General features: G+C 41.9%; 1 protein-coding gene across 5 annotated transcripts in view; it reads left to right on the forward strand.

Annotated features, from left to right (window-relative positions):
- The window catches only part of KCTD10 (potassium channel tetramerization domain containing 10), a 44,539-nt gene that overhangs the window by 18,203 nt on the left and 7,483 nt on the right, over nucleotides 1–18,853 (forward strand). For 4 of the 5 annotated variants that reach the window (XR_013175643.1, XM_077160086.1, XM_077160084.1 and 1 more), the window contains 4 exons: nucleotides 13,020–13,189; nucleotides 15,884–15,973; nucleotides 16,287–16,339; nucleotides 17,497–17,692. Coding sequence is in view for 4 of the 5 variants with exons in the window: in XM_077160086.1 (XP_077016201.1) it covers nucleotides 13,020–13,189; nucleotides 15,884–15,973; nucleotides 16,287–16,339; nucleotides 17,497–17,692 (509 nt within the window). In the remaining variant the exon portion in view is untranslated. The remainder of the gene's footprint in view (nucleotides 1–13,019; nucleotides 13,190–15,883; nucleotides 15,974–16,286; nucleotides 16,340–17,496; nucleotides 17,693–18,853) is intronic. The other variant, XM_077160085.1, reaches the window with a different exon arrangement.

The raw sequence follows: 18,853 nt of genomic DNA on the forward strand, positions 1-18,853 counted from the left end.
GCAATTGTAAATGGAATTTTTTCTTGATTTCCCCCTCATATTGTTCATTACTGGTGTATAGAAACATTACAGATTTTTGAGTGTTGATCTTGTAACCCACCACTTTGCTATACTCATTTATTAGTGTAGTAGTTTTGCTGTGGATTTTTTGGAGTTTTTGACATATAGTATATCATCTACAAACAGAGTTTTACTTCTTCCTTTCCAGTTTTGATGCCTTGTATTTCTTTTTCTTGTCTAATTGCTCTGGCTAGAACTTCCAATACAATGTTGAATAACAGTGATGACAGTGGACATCCTTGTCTTGTTCCTGATCTTAGGGGGAATGTTTTCAGTGTTTCCCCATTGAGGATGATGTTAGCTGTGGGTTTTTCATTTATTCCCTTTACCATGTTGAGGAAGTTCCCTTCTATTCCTATCCTTTGAAGTGTTTTCAACAGGAAAGGATGTTGAATCTTGTCTAATGCCTTTTATGCATCAATGGAGATGATCATGTGGTTTTTCTGCTTTGATTGTTGATATGGTGTATTACATTAATTGATTTTCTTATGTTGAACCATCCTTGCATATTTGGGATGAATTTTACTTGGTCATGGTGTATAATTCTTTTAATGTGCTGCTGGATTAGAATTGCTAAAATTTTGTTGAGGATTTTTGCATCTATATTCATTAGAGAGATTGGTCTGTAGTTTTCTTTTTTTGTAACATCTTTGTCTGGCTTTGGTATGAGGGTGATATTAGCTTCATAAAATGAGTTAGATAGCTTTCCCTCCTCTTTAAATTTTTTGAAGTGTTTGAGCAGGATTGGTAGTAATTCTTTCTGGAATGTTTGGTAGAATTCACATGTGAAGCCGTCTGGTCCTGGACTTTTCTCTTTGGGAAGCTTCTTAATGACTGATTCAGTTTCTTTACTTGTGATTGGTTTGTTGAAGTCGTCTATTTCTTCTCAAGTCAGTGTTGGTTGTTCAAGCCTTTCTAGGAAGTTGTCCATTTCATCTACATTGTTGCATTTATTAGCATAAAGTTGTTCATAGTATCCTCTCATTACTTCCTTTGTTTCTGTGGAGTCGGTGGTTATGTCTCCTTTTCCATTTCTGATTTTATTTATTTGCATCTTCTCTCTTCTTCTTTTTGTCAACCTCGCTAAGGATCCATCAATCTTAATTGATTTTCTCATAGAACCAATTTATGGTTTTGTTGATTTTCTCAATTGTTTTCATGTTCTCGGTTTCATTTATTTCTGCTCTTCTTTATTTCTTTCCTTTTGTTTGCTATGGGATCAGTGTGCTGTTCTTTCTCTAGTTCTTCCAAGTGGACAGTTAATTCCTGAATTTTTGCCCTTTCTTCTTTTTAGATATAGGCATTTAGGGCAATGAATTTCCCTCTTAGCACTGCCTTTGCTGCATTCCATAAATTTTGACATGTTGTGTTTTTATTTTCATTTGCCTTGAGATATTTACTGATTTCTCTTGTAATTTCTTCCTTGACCCACTGGTTGTTTAAGAGTGTGTTGTTGAGCCTCCACATATTTGTGAATTTTTTTGTACTCTGCCTACTATTGATTTCCAGTTTCATTTCTTTATGATTTGAGAAAATGTTTTGTATGATTTCAGTCTTTTTAAATTTATTGAGACTTGCTTTGTGACCCAGAATATGGTCTGTCCTTGAGAATGAGCCATGAGCACTTGAGAAAAAGGTGTATCCTGCTGTTGTGGGGTGTAATGTTCTATAAATGTCTGTTAAGTCTAGCTCGTTTATTGTATTATTCAAAGACTCTGTTTCTTTATTGATCCTCTGTCTAGATGGTCTGTCCATTGATGACAGTGGGGAATTGAAGTCTCCAGCTATTATGGTAGATGTGTCTATTTCTCTTTTCATTGTTTGCCTCATGTATTTTGGAGCATTCTGGCTCAGTGCATAAATATTTATGATTGTTATGTCTTCTTGTTGAATTGTTCCTTTTATTAATACATAGTGTCCTTCTTTGTCTCTTTTAACTGTTTTACATTTGAAGTCTAATTTGTTGGAAATTAATATAGCTACTCCTGCTCTTTCCTGATTGTTACTTGCATGAAATATCTTTTTGCAGTCTTTGACTTTCAACCTATGTTTATCCTTGGGTCTAAGATGCATTTCCTGTAGACAACATATAGATGGGTCCTGTTTTTAAATCCATTCTTCCAGTCTGTGTCTTTTGATTGGGGAGTTTAATCCATTAACATTTAATGTTGTTACTGTACGGGCAATACTTTCTTCTACCATTTTGCCTTTTGGATTTTATATGTCATATCTAATTTTTCTTCTTTTTACCTTTACTGATAGTCTTCATTTCTACACTCTTCTCCACACCTCTCTCTCTCCTGCCTTTTCGTATCTGTCTGTAGTGCTCCCTTTAGTATTTCTTGCAGGGCTGGTCATTTGGTTACAAATTCTCTCAGTGATTTTTTGTCTGAAAATGTTTTAATCTCTCCCTCATTTTGAAGGACAATTTTGTTGGATATAGAATTCTTGGTTGGCAATTTTTCTCTTTTAGTAATTTAAATCTATCATCCCACTGTCTTCTTTCCTCCATGGTTTCTGCTGAGCAATCTACACATAAGTCTTAGTGGGTTTCCCTTGTATGTGATGGATTGCTTTCCTCTTGCTGTTTCAAGATTCTCTCTTTCTCTTTGACCTCTGACATTCTGATTTGTAAGTGTCTTGGAGTACGTCTATTTGGATCTATTCTGTTTGGGGTACACTGCACTTCTTGGGTCTGTAATTTTAAGTCTTTCATAAGAGAGTTGGGAAATTTTCAATGATAATTTCCTCCATTAGTTTTTCTCCTCCTTTTCCCTTCTCGTCTCCTTCTGGGACACCCACAACACGTATATTCGTGCAATTCATGATGTTGTCATTCAGTTCCCTGAGTCCCTGCTCGTATTTTTCCATTCTTTTCCCTATATTTTCTTTTGCTTGTCGGATTTCAGATGTTCTGTCCTCCAGTTCACTAATCCTATCTTCTGCCTCTTGAAATCTGACATCGTAGGTTTCCATTGTTTTTTTCATCTCTTCTACTGTGCCTTTCATTCCCATAAGCTCTGTGATTTGTTTTTTCAGGCTTTTGGTTTCTTTTTGTTCATTGCTTGCCTTCTTTATATCTTCCCTCAATTCATTAATTTGATTTTTGATGAGGTTTTCCATGCCTGTTTGAACATTCTGAATTAATTGTTTCAATCCCTGTATATCATTTGAATTGTTGGTTTGTTCCTTTGACTGGGCCATATCTTTGGTTTTCCTAGTGTGATTCATTATATTTTGCTGGCATCTAGACATGTAATTACCTTAATTAGTTTATTCTGGAGTTTGTTTTCACTTCTTTTACCTAGGATTTTCTTGCTGGGTGACTTTGTTGTTTATCTGTCCTTTTAACATTCAGTTCAGCTTATTATGGACCACTAGCTTAGGTTTTGTTTAACAGAGCAGAATTTTTCAGTTCTTGTTTTCTTGTTTGTTCCCCTGCCTGTATGGTGCCTTCCCACACCCCCTTATGAGGGTCTAATTAGATATTATAGGCCCCAGCCAGATTTTCCCAGACCAAACTGGCCTCTCTTATGAGGAAAGAGTCACCTGCATCAGTTTTCCCTGAGAATAAGACCTTGCAGATTGAAAGACTTTCCTATGAAGCCTCTGGACTCTGTGTTTTTCCTGCCCTACCTAGGTTGTGGCACTTGTTTGCCTTTGGGTCCCACCAGCATAAGGTGATGTGGTACCTTTAACTTCAGCAGAGTCTCCTTGCTGGGGACATGTTTGAGACAGAGGAGAGGTTGTAGGCTGGCTTTAATTGTTTCACTTTTCCAGACCCTGGGGTCTGAATTCCTTGAGGGAGGGAATCCATCTGACCTGGGCCCCACCCCTCTCCTGGGGAAGGCATAGGCTCCAGACAAGCACTCAGAGAAGCTTAATTCGCCTATGCCTGGGGCAGTAGAAGCCTGAGAAACCTTGCAGCTGAATCCAAAGACAGTCAAGCTGTAGAAACACAGCCTCAAAAAGAAAGAGAAAAATCCTATACAGAGCAGGACCCCCATTCCTCGGTTTTTCCAATCAAGAGCTTAAGCTGGTATGTTGCTCTGTGTACCTTCAGATCCTATGTGTCCCCTCCTTTCATTCAGAGCCCAGGCCCTTTCAAATATTATTTGCTATCCGAGCCAAAAAACCTCTGTTTCTTTTTTTCTTTATTCTTTTTCAGTCAGCCCTACCCCCTCTGTGGTGGGGCAAAAACCAGCAACCTCAGCTTTGACTTGAGGTTCAGCTGAGCTGGGGGCCTATTTTTAGTAGTCAGAATTTGTGAATTAATTCCACAATTGGAGCTTAGTTGCGCTCAGCCCTTGCTGCTACTAAGGTCCCTTTCCTTTCCCCTCTGGGAAGCAGCCTGTGGGTGAGGGGTGCCAGCTGCTGCGGCTTGGGGAACTCATGGTTCTGGGTGGGCTTGCAGCTGGTGCAGACTGGTATATGCTTTGTGGTCTGGTCACTGACGTGGCCCCAGCAGTTGTTCCATACTGTTCCAGGCTATTTAGTAACTGCTCTGGAGGACAAACTAAATCCCATACCTCCCTGAGCCACCATCTCGGCACTCTCCCTGAATTATATTTTTTAATCCATTCTGCCAATCTGTATCTTTTAATTGGTGAGTTTTGTCCATTAACATTCGAAGTTATTTCTGTAGAAGCAGTTCTTGAATCTACCATCTTATCTTTTAGTTATTTGTCAAATCTGTATACTTTTCCCCTCTCTCTCTTTTTATCCTTTTACTTACCCTTCCTGGTTCTCTTCAATTCTGTACCCTCCTCCAGACCTCCCTCTCCCATCTTTTGTTTTCAGCTGGTTAAAGAATTCTTGGCTAGAAGCCTTTCTCATTTAGTATCTTAAACATATCATACCACTGCCTTCTTGCCTCCATGGTACCTGTTAAGTAATCTGAACTCGGTCTTATATGTAGAGATCACTTTTCTCGTGCTGCTTTCACGCTTGTCTGTTTCTCTTCAACGTTTGAGAGTTCGATTAGTGTTTGTCTTGGAGCAATCGTGTTTGATTTCTGCTGTTTGGGATTCCCTGGGCCTCTTTGATTTGCATATTTATGTCTTTATAAAGGTTGGGAAGTTTTCCCTGATTGTATCTACAACTAATTTTTGTGCCATTTGTTGTCCATCATTTCTCTAAAATCCAGTTCTGTTTTTCCCCTCTTTCTTGCCATTTGTTCTTATGTGAACTCTAGTTCAATTATTCTGTCTTCCAGCTCACTTATTCTTCCTTTTACTTCTTTGAATCTGCTTTTATGTGTCTCTACTATATTTCTAATTTGGTCTACTGTAGCTGTCATCTCTGTGAGATCTGCTGTTTTTCTATTTAATTTTTTGAATTCTTCTTTATGCTCTTCTAGTGTCTTCCTGATATCCTTTGTTTCTTTGTAAACATCCTTGAGTAGTTCTATATTATGTATCCCCTCTGGTGTTTTGGTTTGGTTGTTTGGGCTATTTCTGCTTGGATTTTCATATGCTTTGTGATTTCCTGTTGTGTTCTAGCCATTTGATTATCTTAATAAGGTTATTTTGCAAGTTGGTTTCCTTCACTTATCTGAAGCTTTGTATTTACTTGGTTTTGTGTTGAAGGCTCCCTTTTGTACTTGGTTTGTCAGTAATTCCCCACCAAACCAAGGCTTGCATCTCATGTAGGAAGTACAATTCTACTTTCGGGTCTGCTGAAAGCTAGGCAGGGGTGCAGGGGTACTTCAGTGGCAGAACACCTGTCCACCACACAGGAGACTGGGCTTGATTCCCACCCCATGCGACCCCCTAAAAATTAATAATTAAAAATGTGTTTTAAAAAGATACACCTCAGCAGTAGTAGGCCCCAAAGTAAAAGGAGACACCCCAGTATATATTGGGAGTGAACTTGGACTGGTGCCTACAGAAGGGAGAGAAAATTTTGAAAATAATAAATCAATAAAAATATAAATATATAAAATATATACAAATAAAAAATAATACTAATAACAAAATATATTTAAAAAAGAAAACTATGCATGTAAGGAGTTTGCCAGACTACACTTAACTGTGTCTTGTTAGCAGATAGTGCTCCTGAGGCATCTGTTCTTCTCAGGCCTGCCTCTCCCAGACTGCAGTGGCCGTCTGAGAAGGTGATGTGTTGGTGGTGGTGGAGGGTGGCTGTGCATGGCAGCTGGAGGGCCATTCCTGGTGTGTAGGAATCGGGAGCCAATCACAGTGCCCAGTGGATCTGCCATTGACTGAATTCAATGGGAAAGCTATTTGCACTACTGGCCAGTTTGGCATCTGCCCCCAGCGCCTGGGGATGTGGCTTTTTGGATTGGATAGCTAGGCACATTGCTAGGCTTCCCATGAGTTCTGCCAGCTGTGGAGCCCCTGGGGGAGGCTTCCCCAGCTAGCAGCTGGAGTGGAGGGACAGTCAGTCCACCCCCAGTGGGGGTCATGGCCAGTCAGACTGACACTGCTCTCTCTGTCCCCATTTCCCTGCCTCTATCTTACCTATGAAATATTGAAGACCCTCTTCAGTTACTCACCCCCCAGGACTGCAGTCCCAGTCATTTTTTTCTCTGATCCCTTATCTTGCTCTGTGGAGCAGGGGTGAATCCAGTCTGCGCTACTCTGCCATCTTCTTGGAAGTTCCATTGCTGAAGCCCTTTTGAGGCTACAGGGCCTGGGCTGTCAGGCCAAAGTGTCTGGTCTTCTAGCCAGTATCTGTGCTAGGCACAGCCATCCTGCTGACCTTTGGAGAGCTCACCTGACAGCTTGACCTGTGGTCTAATTGTTGAGTCAAGCTCACCCTTGGGTCTACAAATTGGGATAGACTTCCTGAATTTTACAGCTTCACCCTGACCCCTCAGGGAGGAAGACTAACAGCTAGAGTGAAGTTTGTGACAGGCAGAAATGCCAAGTGCAGTTCAGCCCAGTGAGCGAAGCCAGCAGTATATTTAAAGAATGAGTTTTGAAAATATAGAATGGTGTGCCTATCATGTTGCTAGAAATTTTTAAAAGGAAAGTGGTTGCTTCTGGGAAGAGGGACTAGGGCCCAGGTTGGGTGGAAGGCTCTCCTTTGTCATTCTGTGCCCTTCTGTCTGAGTTCTATACTGTGTGTGTGTGAATTCTAAACAGAGAATAACCAAAAGTGCTGGGGTCAGACTTGAGTTTGAGTTCTGTCTCTGCCACGTGGTCACAGTTGCAGCTAACATTTATGGAGCTATTTCTGTGTGTCATACTTTGTGCTAATCTTGGCTCATTTGCCATTTACCAGTGTGTGATGTTGGACAAGTGACTTTTTCTCTGAGCCTGATTCCTCATTTCTAAACTGTGAATAATAATGCTTTGCTGGGTGGTTATGGGGATTAAACGAGGGCATGTAAAAGCACCTGACACAGTGCCTGATACTTTGAGATAACTCAGTAAAGCTGTTGATTATTGCTTTAGTCCTCCTTGGGGTGGGGGTTTAGAGATGGAGGGAGAAGTAATCCTGAGGTTCTTTGGAGAAGTTAAGTCTCAGCAGTGTGGTGGGGAGAAGTTTTATGTCTTGGCTTTATTTTGCTTTGTTTACCATTATGTTTGTGAGATCAGTCTGTAGATAATAGGGATGACAGTGTGCAGTTCACATTTCCTGCTACAGGGGTGGTTTTCTGAGAAGACACAGACACTATGGCAGTGAGTAAGCCTTTCCCAGACTTTTCCCCAAACAGGTTTAGTTCTCATGGTGTTCTAATCTTTACCAAGCCCTTTTCAACATCCCCGTTAGTCTGTGGATTTATGAGGCACTTTTGTAATATGAGGTCCGGTGGGCACTTGCCTCATTCTTACTGTGTAGTACAGTGTGTTTACCCAGTGTGGTCTCTGGTCTTTTGCTAATGGTTTTGGACATAGGGAATGTATAAAGTTTAGATTAAGAAGAAAGTCATCAAATTTATCAGCACACTTTATCTGTAGGAAGCCAGTAGAGAAGGTAGTTTAACATATGGGAAGACTGCAGCACCTGGGGTCTGCTGTGATTTTTTTTTTTTCCCTATGATTTCCTGGCCTCCTGCCTTAAAATATAACGCAATCCTTTAAAAATTTTCAGAAACCTTGAGAGCTTTTACATTGTAAGTAATGTAACAAGCTCCCCTGTGCCACTCAAATAAAGAATAAAACATCATCTGTACAGATGGAGCCTCACTACACCTTTCTTGGTTTGCATCTTTCCCTTCCACAGATTACCACTAGCCTGACTTGGGGGTCAGTTGGTGTCTCTCATCCTTAACAATACATTGAAATCCTCTGGAGAGCTTTAACACTGAAGCCTGGTTCCCACCCCAGGGGGTGAGATGTATGTAGTTGGCCTAGACTCGCCCTGGGCATTACGATTTTGAAGAGCTTTAGGAGATGCTAGTATGCTGCTAAGGTGGGGAACCTAGGCATGTTTCCATGTTTTACAACAACTCTCTGTGGCCCTAAACAATATGTTGTTGGTGTGTTTCTAAACTGCATAAATGGTGTTACAGTGCTTTATCTATCCTTTTTGCTTTTGCTTTGTTTACCATTATGTTTGTAAGATCAGTCTGTAGATAATCAGCTCTAGGGGAAAGGTTTCCCTGCTATAGAGTGTTCTATTCTAGTATGATCCTGTGATTTATTATCCATTGTTCTGTTGATGGTTATTTAGGTTGTTGCCAGTTTTCACTGGTAGGAATATTAACTTCACATTCTTGAGCACTCTTCTTGTGCACATGTGACTTCCTCTAGGGCCGTGCTTCCGACCTTTACCACCTCATGACACATAGAAAATCATGTTTTCATTTTGGCAAGTGAGTAGACTTTGAACTCCCCAGGGCTGTCCAGGTGTGAACCTTACCTACCACCTTCGGGAGCTCTGCCCTTGATTTATTCCCAGGAGGGAAATTGGGCATAGCGTCTCTAGCTTCTAAATAGTGTTAGAGTTCTCTCTTCAGTGGTGTGTCAGTTTACTCTCTCCACGGTGGTCCGAATGCTTGCCAGCGTTTGGTACTGTCAGGCCTTTTAATTATTGCCAGGCTGATGGTTATGATAAAATACCTTGTTTTATGTAGCATCTCCTTAATTTCTGGGGGCATTCAGTGTCTTTTTATGTTTATTAGTCATTTGAGTTTCATCTTTTAGCAGACTGTATATTTTTTTACACATTTTTTTCTTGTTGCTTGATAGAAATATATATTCTAGGTCCTGTTTCTTTTTTGGTTCTGTGCTGCAAATATCACCTCTTAGTCTGAATTGTCTTAGCTTTTTTAATGGTGTCTTTTGAAACTTCAGATTCTACGTTTTTATTTAGGTCTTTAATCTTTCTCAGTGGTGCTGAACCATGGGTGATTTTGACCCTCAGGGGACATTTGGCAAATTATGGATACATTTGGCAATATTTTTGCTTATCACAACTTGTGTGGGGCAGGGTTGCTAATGGCACATCGTGGATGGAGGCCAGGCATGCTATCATTCCATATTGCACAGAACAGCTTGAGGTTGAAACCCGGCTCTAGAAATTCTGATTCAGGAATGAGGCAGGTTTCTAATATCTGAATTTGCAAAAAGGTACCCCAGGTGATTGTTATGATCAGGCATGTTTGTTACTACAAAAATATTAGAGTACAAATACCTTAAGATGGTGAGGAAATGGCGGCAGGGAAAGGAGAAGACTGATATACCTGGGGAGAGAAACCAGGAAATGGTATGCTCATGGGAGTGTACAGAGGTGACCCTAGCACCCTAATTCTCCTCACCCCTGAAGTGGTCCCCTCCTGTGGTCCTCTGAAAACCAGGCAGACTCCTGAGGGCCAGAACACACCTCCTCCAAACACTGCTGCTGCTGCTCTGTTCTCCAGTGAAGGTGGTGCAATGTGTAAATTGTTCATCACCAAAAACCTAAAGCTAATTTTGAATGCTGCTAGTAGAGCAGACATTGTGTTAAGTGCTTTCTGTGCATTTTCACTTTCCTGCCAGCCCTGTGAGGCACCATTTTTAGTGGAGGAAATTGCCAAACAGAGAGGTTCTGTAGAGCACCCAGTGTTATCCAGCATGTAGGTGGCAGAGCTGGGTTTCAAACACAGTCCAGCTGACCCTAAAGCTGTACTGCTGTGGTTCTCCTCTCGGAGAAGTCCTAGAGCCCAGGCCAGAAGCTCCAGTCTGTGCCTTGCCTTACAGGCCAGCAGAGTCCAGGCTGCCCTGACTTGAACATCCTTCTTGTGAAGTAGCCTGTGTGTTCTGTGGCAGCAGAAAAAAATGCTGCACAAGCAAGGAACTGCTAGACTTCCATTTGCTTTTCTGTAAGCCATTTCAGTTGTTTAAAAGAGATAGATTGGGCAGGCCACGGTGGCTCAGCAGGCAGTGTGTTCTCTCCTGCCATACTGGAGACCTGGGTTTGATTCCTGGTGCCTACCTGTGCAAAAAAAAAAAAAAAAAAAGGGAGGATTGGGGTGGGGTGGTGGTGGTGGGGGATAGATTCTTGCTTTGAAATATTTTGAAACTAAAATATTTTAAAGTCAGATTGCTAATTGAAACCTCATGGAGAGTGAGCCTGACTCCTTTGCCCTTATTTGTCCAAAGTATGATTCCTTTGCCACAGGCATTTCCTGATGGCATTTTTGAGCTGCAGCCCAGTGTCACGGTCCGCCTAGTTGTTTATAGAAACTCTGGGCTGTTGCTTGGATAATTGATTTCAGGGGCCCATGTTTTTTTCTGAGCAACTGAATTGTCCATGCATCCAAGGCAGAATGTGGAAGCAGCTGAGTGGAGTTGCTTGCCATTTTTCTTAAAACAAAGACAAAAATGGGTTCAGATTGCTTTCTCGATTCTAGTGAAAGGAGTTTTCCTACAAATCTTGTTCTTTGCCATCTCGTCTTGCTTCCTGACTTTGGAATGTCATTTAACCTCCCTGAGATGCTGTTTTCATCTGTGGAAAATTTAGGGCACTGAACCTCCCTACTAAATAATTGTTGGGGAGATAATACAGGCATCCGCATATTGTCAGCTCTTTGGAAGAAAAGTACTTGATCCAGATTAATACAGAGATTGCAAGCTGGTAACCTGCAGGCCCAATTCAGCTTACAGATAGATGTGATTTGTTTGCCCTTTGGTAGATTAAAGGAAGTTTTTTAGATAGTTTATCAACCTTAAAAATCAGGAGATTTCACATAACGTCTGTATCTCTGGTTTTGCTTGAAAAATCAAAGGCTCAAGTAGCACTGGGCCCACATTCCTGCCTGGACACTCTTGGCTGGAGCTGGAAGAGCTTGCTATTTCTAAGGGACCAGCTCATGCTCTCAGCAAGCCACTGACCTTAGCCCAGCCCTTTAGTGCTTGCTTATGGTGCTTACTGGCCCCTGTAAGCATCTGAGGTGCCTGGAAGCAGCATAATTGATATTAGGCCCATATTTTGTTGTTTCAAATGTAGGAAAGGAGGGTTAGGATGAGTCCAGAAGGTTGCTGTCAGAAATTATATGACTTGTCTCTTCCTCAAAACTTAGGTTTGATTCTGGGCCACACATTTGTATTACTGCTGCCCCGATGGGGTGTTATTCATCCTTCTGTACTCAGGGAGCCTTAGCAGGGTGGAAGTATGAAGGGGAAGGCTCTGGAGGATGAACCAGGCTTGTAGTGCAAGCGCAGGAACTGTCACAGAGGAGTAGCTTCAGAACAGAAGGACTTGTTCTTGTTAGCAAACTCTTCTGTGATTGTTGCAAAGAATGCCAGGTAGTCACTAATGCCGCAGGACAGCACTTGGAAGAGGATGGGTCTTGGGGGCTGGGGCAGCCTTGTGACTTGTGTGAACAAGATGCATTTGCTTCTTTTGGCTTTCACTGGCCTCTGCCACTGTTTCAGGGGGGCCTTAGGAGGATTCAGGGCAGGGAATGGTGGTGTTAGGAGTGGAAATGTGGCCTCTTTTCCCCAGTTGAATGTAAAGTGGGGCCATAAAATTATGGAAAGCTGTTTATACCTCCTAACAATCCTGTGTGCTAGTATTATCTCACCTATACTGTGGGACAGGACACTTCATGTAGCTCCTTGCCTGAGGTCTCCCAGTGCTCAGGAAGGCCAGAACTAAACCATCTCTCTGGTTTCAGGGCCTGCGTTCTTTCTAGGAGGACCTCACAATTTTTGTCAAGAGATAGTTAGTCTGTGTTCCATTCCTACCTCCACTTTCCATGCCTCTTTTTCCAGCGTTCCTAGTGCTACTCCTAGGACTGTTTGCATTTCAACAGAAGAATGTTTAAAATCCCATATGGCTAGATCTCTACAGTGACAAGATGGTGAAAGACGACATTGAGAAGCTGAGGGCTTAGCCTTCCCCGCACCCACCCCAAGAATTACTTACTGTGCCTCATCCTGGTCAGCAGTTGCTGAATTTTCCCATGTCTAATAAAAACGAGACTGAACTGCTTGGGCTGGCTCATTCATCATTTTATCTCCCGTTGATGTCACTAGCCATTAAGTGCTCCTTGTGAGAATTATGGATAGGGCTTCCTTTGATAGTGCTCGTGGGTGTCTGGGGAATTTTGGGAGCCAGAGTTCAGTCTGCCGGGGTGAGGGTTTGCTTCCTTAGTCATGGCCTTGCTATTTGAGAAACTGAAAGTATTGTAGAAAGAGGGAATAGATATTTTTTACTCTAGAAGCCTTTTGCCTGTTATTGGGGTATGTTATACATTTGGAACCATTTTACCTGCGTGTGGTTACATTAGACCTCTTTTGTTGTCTAAGAGATTTTTGAGGGGACTTCAGTTTAAGGGTCTCAGGGCAGAGGAGTCCAGGGTTGTCATTGTCTCCAGTTAAAACACTGGAGGCGGGGGCGGGGGGGGGGAGCTAGTCAACCCTGTGCTGGTAGATAGCATGGGGGCCTGCCACTGTCTCTGTGGTCCTGTTCTCACTTGGTAAGTGGAAGGAACCAGGAGACACCCCAGCTCTTCTAAGTGCCCATATCACTCAGCCCCTTTCTTCTTCCTCCTTCCACCACAGGCTGGATCCTCATTGACCGGTGTGGGAAGCACTTTGGTACGATACTCAACTACCTTCGCGATGGGGCGGTCCCCTTGCCTGAGAGCCGCCGGGAAATTGAGGAGCTGCTGGCAGAAGCCAAATACTATCTGGTCCAGGGCCTGGTGGAAGAGTGCCAGGCGGCCCTACAAGTAGGCATCTTCCTGTCTTCCCTTATGGGGGTTGGTGGAAAGTAAACCCACTTGCCTTCCTCATTTTCCCTATTTGCAAAATGGGAGCAGCTCCCATCTCACTGATGTGTTGTGAGAGTAAATGAGTTAACCCTGGGAGCATCTCCCCTTTGGTCAGAGTGAACCCTCAGAGACTTTTCTGTGCTTAAGCCACCTAACCTGTCTCTGATTTAATTCCATCCCTATGGTGTAGGCTCATCTCCTGTGTACATTGCAGCCCTTTAGTAGTCAACCATGAGGTGTAAGACTTGCTCTGTTGTCTGGCCCCAGGTTGGGGAAGTTCACATTCTTTCCATGAGTCATTGGATGCCTTGCAGAACTTCTAAAGACAGACACCCCTCACCTCAGCTGGACCTGAGCAGTCTGGGGCTTGGGGCAGGAACATTGAGATCAAGTCTAGAGATAGTAAAATCCCTACAAAACCAAAATGCTTCTAGATACAGCCAGAAGCCACTTATTTCAAGCATATTTCCATTTATGGCAGAGAATCCAGAGTCTCTTCCATGTGTTATAGGAATCTGATCTGTATACATGAGGTTCTCGCTTGTGCCTTCCCCAAGCCCTGTTTCTGTGTCTGGCTCTCTACTGGAGCAGCACATATAATGCCTTGCTCCTTTCATACATCCACTATACCCTGAGAGCCTGTGAATTCATGATAAATCTGAGGGTTACAACATTTTATTTTAGTTTTATTTCATTTTTATGTTTATTAATGTATGTATCTTTTATAAGAAGTTAAATAAAATACCATTACATATACTCCTACTCCCCATTCCCACAACAATCTTTGAATTCTTCCAGAAATTTATTTTATTTATTTTCATATTTCTACCTAACTTGCTTGTGTTGCTGCTTATTGACATCTTAGTTTTTCACATTATTTATTGGCATTACTATGGAAAAACAATTTACTCACACCCTGCCACCCGCTTCAACCCCCCCCCCCCACACTTATATGCACATAATCTCTTCTTCCATTCTTCAATATAGTTTATCACAGACATAGTTAAATCCATATTCAGGATTAACGTTATCATGTGTAAATCGTTGGCAGTTGAACCACATAGTATACAATGATTATTTTCTTTCTCATAAACCTTTTCACTATTACCAGTTACTGGGCTACCTCATTTTGTTTGCTTGCTTTTCTAAGTACATATCACTAATTCAGCCCCAAATGCTCAGTCAGAAAGGTAAATCATCTTTTGGTGTGTTCAGATACGTCAGGAATCTCTCAACATCACCTTTGTTTTGAAGGGATAGACCTCTAGGTTCTCTCTCTACATTTTTTGTTTGTTTGAGCTTAAACTTTCAGGACTGACATAATTTTATTTCCTCCCAGTCTCTGTTCCTTTATCTTTCTGTTCTATCTTTTCAGAGGTTATTTTCAACTTTATCTTTTCAGCCCTTTATTGAATTTTTCATTTCTGCTCTCTTATTTCTAGTTTCCTAGAGTGTTTTTTTTCTGTTCTTTAAATACTTTTATAAAGCCTGCTGATCTTGTTTCATAGGATGCATTATCTTATCTTTTCTCTTTGTTGGAACTATTTCAAGTTTTCCTCTGCACTCTTCATTGTCTGATTCCTTTTTCTTTGTTTTGAATTTGGTCTCATATTTTAGAGACTTTTCACATCCAAGCTGATGCTTCTTGGCTGTATGTTGAAATTCACAAGTAAGACTTAGAAAAGCTTTGTGTGTATGGGCAGTCCTCATCCAGTGGGTTTCATTGTTGGAGAAGGCTTACTTTTTCGGTTTGAATCCCAAATGTCAGAATCTGAAACCTTTTTGGGGGCAGGTCAGTTCCCAATGGAAGAATTCTCCTCTCTCTTGCTTAGTGGGATAAGCCAGCCTGCTACATTCTGAGATCGGATTAGGGGAAGGGGATGGGGAGTGGAGGTGGGGGTGGTGAGAAGGAGGTCACCATTTTGTGAGTGGTCATTCACTTAATCCCCGTTTGGAGAATAGCAGCTGAGCCCTGCCTTCTAGGAAAGTGCATTTTTCCTACCAGTGCAGAAAACAGATCGATATGGGGGTCTCATTGGTGTTTCTGCCAACTTGCAAGCAATCCTTCTGTTCTCATCCCATTCCCACTGACCTTCAGAGGTACTGTGTGCTTCTGGTTTCTGAGCCTCTCTAGGACACCTTCCCATCTGCCAATATAGCTTTCTTTCAGCTCTTCATCTTCTTGGTTATCACTCTTCATCTATGATCTTCTTTCCAGCCTCAAATTTTCAATATCTCGTCTGCTGACGACATGCCTTCTCCCATTTTTCTCTCTCCTTATGGGCTCATACCTTTTTTATTTCTTTGCTGTTACTGTAGTGGGGTTTTCAGAGCTTTTGATAAGTCATGTTTCACCCACCATATTTAAAGTTTATTTTTGCATGGTTTCCTGGGCTGTGGAAAACATGTCATTGTTGTTAGTATTTACTGAGCATCCTGGCATACGACAGCTAAAAGGTAGACTTAATAAAAAAGTCAACTTCTGGTCTTCCCCCATCCTAATTCATTGGTGGTAAGAATCCTTCTCTCTTCCTAGCCATGACTGCCCCATCTCCCCTTGTCAGAACCTATCTCCCCCTCCCCTGACCCCAGGCCTGCCTAAAAAACCTAATGCTGAGTGACCCCCTAGTCTGAAAGAGTGTTTTGTTCCAGCAGAACAAAGATACTTATGAGCCTTTCTGCAAAGTTCCTGTCATCACCTCATCCAAGGAAGAACAAAAACTTATAGCAACTTCAAATAAGGTATGTTGGAGGCATCTTTGTGGGATTTCTTTTGCTATCAGAAATGATGGAGATTGTTCTAAATAAGTTTTGAAATAAAAACATCTGTAATTGCCTGAGCAAGGCCTGAGAAGGGATTAAGAAAAGGAGTCTGTAACTATCTTTTGTTTCCCCTAATATTGTGTCCTGTAGTCTCCCTTTCCAACCCTGTCTCCAGTTGGCAAGGTATACTTGTCTTCTTCTTCTGCCATGTGCAGGGTCTCAGCCCTTTGGGAAGCCAGTGGTTCATTACACACCAAGTAACTTTCTTTTTCTTTTTTAAAACAACTCACAGCCAGCCGTGAAGTTGCTCTACAACAGAAGTAACAACAAATACTCGTATACCAGGTAAGGCATCAGCCAGAAAAGACACTTGCACATATTAGGCTTTATTTAGATATAATTCACATATAAAATTTGCCTTCTTAAAGTGTACAATTCCATGGTTTTTAGTACATTTACAGAGTTGTACAACCATCACCTCTAATTTTAGAACACTTTCATCACTCTGTAAGGAATCCCTGTACTATTAGCAGTCCTCCCATTTCTTCTCCCCCAGCCACTGGTAACCACTAATCTATATTTTGACTGTATGGATTTTCCTAGTCTCTGTATGTTTCATATAAATGGAATCATACAATGTATGGTCTGTTATGTCTGGCTTCTGTCACTGAGCCTAGTATTTCAAGGTTCATGTTGTATCATGAATCAGTACTTCATTTCCTTCTGTGCTGAATAATATTCCATTGTATGCCTATATGATATTTTATTTGTCCATTCATCAGTTGATGGGCATTTGGGTCATGTCCACTTTTTGGCTATTATGAATAATGCTGCTGTGACTGTTCACGTGAAAGTTTTTAAGTAACGTGTTATCATTTCTCTCGGGCACATACTTAGGAGTAGAATTCCTGGGTCGTATGGTCTCTATGTTTAACTTTTTGAGGAACTGCCAGATGTTTTCCAACGTGGCTGTACCATTTACAGTGCCGTAAGCAATGTGTGTAGGTTTCTAGGATGCCTTTTGGTTCTTGGGATCACATGGCTGTAAATCAGGAACTTGGGGGTATAGGGTGATTTTGTGAGGTTACTCAAGACCCATAAGCTGAGCCAGGATAAGAAGTCTCCCTTAGTGAGGCCTCCCTCCTTAACATTCCCCCACCTTGTACCTGTGACAGGAGGCCCTGTGTTTCAACACTCTATCTTGGCTATTGCAGAGTTCACAATCTGGCATGCTAGTTAGAAATACAGGCTTAGAGGCTAGAGTTGTCATGTTTTTTTACTCAGCCCTGCCATTTATTAGCTTTTGCCTCAAGAAATTACCTACTTTTTCTGACCCTCATTTTCCTTCTTTGAGCCATGGGGACTGTAGTGCCTTTCTCATGGTAAGACTGAAATGGGATAGTGAGGTAAAGGGCCCACGAGGGGACCCGCACATAGAAGCACTCAACAAATGGTGGCAGTTATTGCCAGTTTGTTCACCTTATCAAATGCTCTTTTCGCAGTAATTCTGACGACAATATGTTGAAAAACATTGAACTGTTTGATAAGCTGTCTCTGCGCTTTAATGGAAGGGTCCTATTCATAAAGGATGTTATTGGGGATGAAATCTGCTGCTGGTCCTTTTATGGTCAGGGGCGCAAGATCGCTGAAGTCTGTTGTACCTCCATCGTTTATGCCACTGAGAAGAAACAGACCAAGGTAAGAGCTTCAAACAGATGGTTCTAACTCATACAATTTCTCTTTCCATGTTAGCAAAATAAATTTCAAGAGTGAAGGGCTTTAAAAATTGCTTTCCTTACCACTTGGTTGCTTCACTGTTAAAATACTCATTATGTTTGGGTCCTGGAAAGATCTCAGTGTAGGTCTTGGAGAAATAGAATGATATTTTCCCTTTGGTGCTCAGCAAGTAGACAGTCATACTATACCTAAGATCTTTTGCCTTAAATATTTTTTCAAACTTATCCTTAAACTCATACATACTCCATTGCCAGCATTTTCTCTGTCCATCATCAGTGATCCTGCTGATACTGGCTGTGCTGTTTTTCACCTTCCTCTACATGATACCTTTTTCCCACAGCATACCCCCTGGTCTCATCCATCAGAGGAACAGTGGCATCTTCAAGATCTTGATCTTGGCTCTTTCATCATGACCTACCTACTTGCCACCTTTTTCTCCTCTGTTTACCCACAGACCTAGGGTTTGCCCTCCTCCCTCACTCAGCCTTTTTGGATTCCTTAGCTTCCAGTCTTGTTGGCTTCCCTCTGTGCACAGTTTGACTTTTTGACTGATAAGGACTTTGTGGATCTTTTTTTTTTATCCCATCCAAACACACAATAGACCTGAGCTCCTTGACTTCCACCAGCATGCTGCTCTGCAAAGCTAGCTCATAGCCCAGACTTCCACTTTTCTCCATGCCACAAAGTACTGCTGGAGATCTGTTCTACTTCTAAGTGAGCTTTACTTCCTTTAGGTCTTCCCCTGCTTGTCTACCCTCCATGGGCTGTGCAAGTAAGTTTTTTTTCTTTTACCTCACCATATACTCTGTCATTCCTTCTCAGCCTACCTGAAGGAAATGTGATGACCAGGAACATGCAGGATGGCTGCTGTGGGCAGGCATTCATGCTCTGATCACCCTCTCACAGTCTGTAGATGACCGCTCAGATCCGCATCATCACTGTTGCTCTGGGAGGCATAGAGCCCCAGAAGCAAAGAGCAAATAAGAGAAAACTGGCAGGCCACAAAGTAGGAACCAGAGTCTTATTTTGAAAATTTAAATCACACACACAAGCAGAAAGGACAGTACAGTGATCTCCCATGTGTACATCACTCAGCTTCAAGGACCATCAACTCATGGCCGC

The sequence above is a fragment of the Tamandua tetradactyla genome, chromosome 5, assembly GCF_023851605.1.
Source record: "Tamandua tetradactyla isolate mTamTet1 chromosome 5, mTamTet1.pri, whole genome shotgun sequence".
NCBI classification, from domain to species: Eukaryota; Metazoa; Chordata; class Mammalia; order Pilosa; family Myrmecophagidae; genus Tamandua; species Tamandua tetradactyla.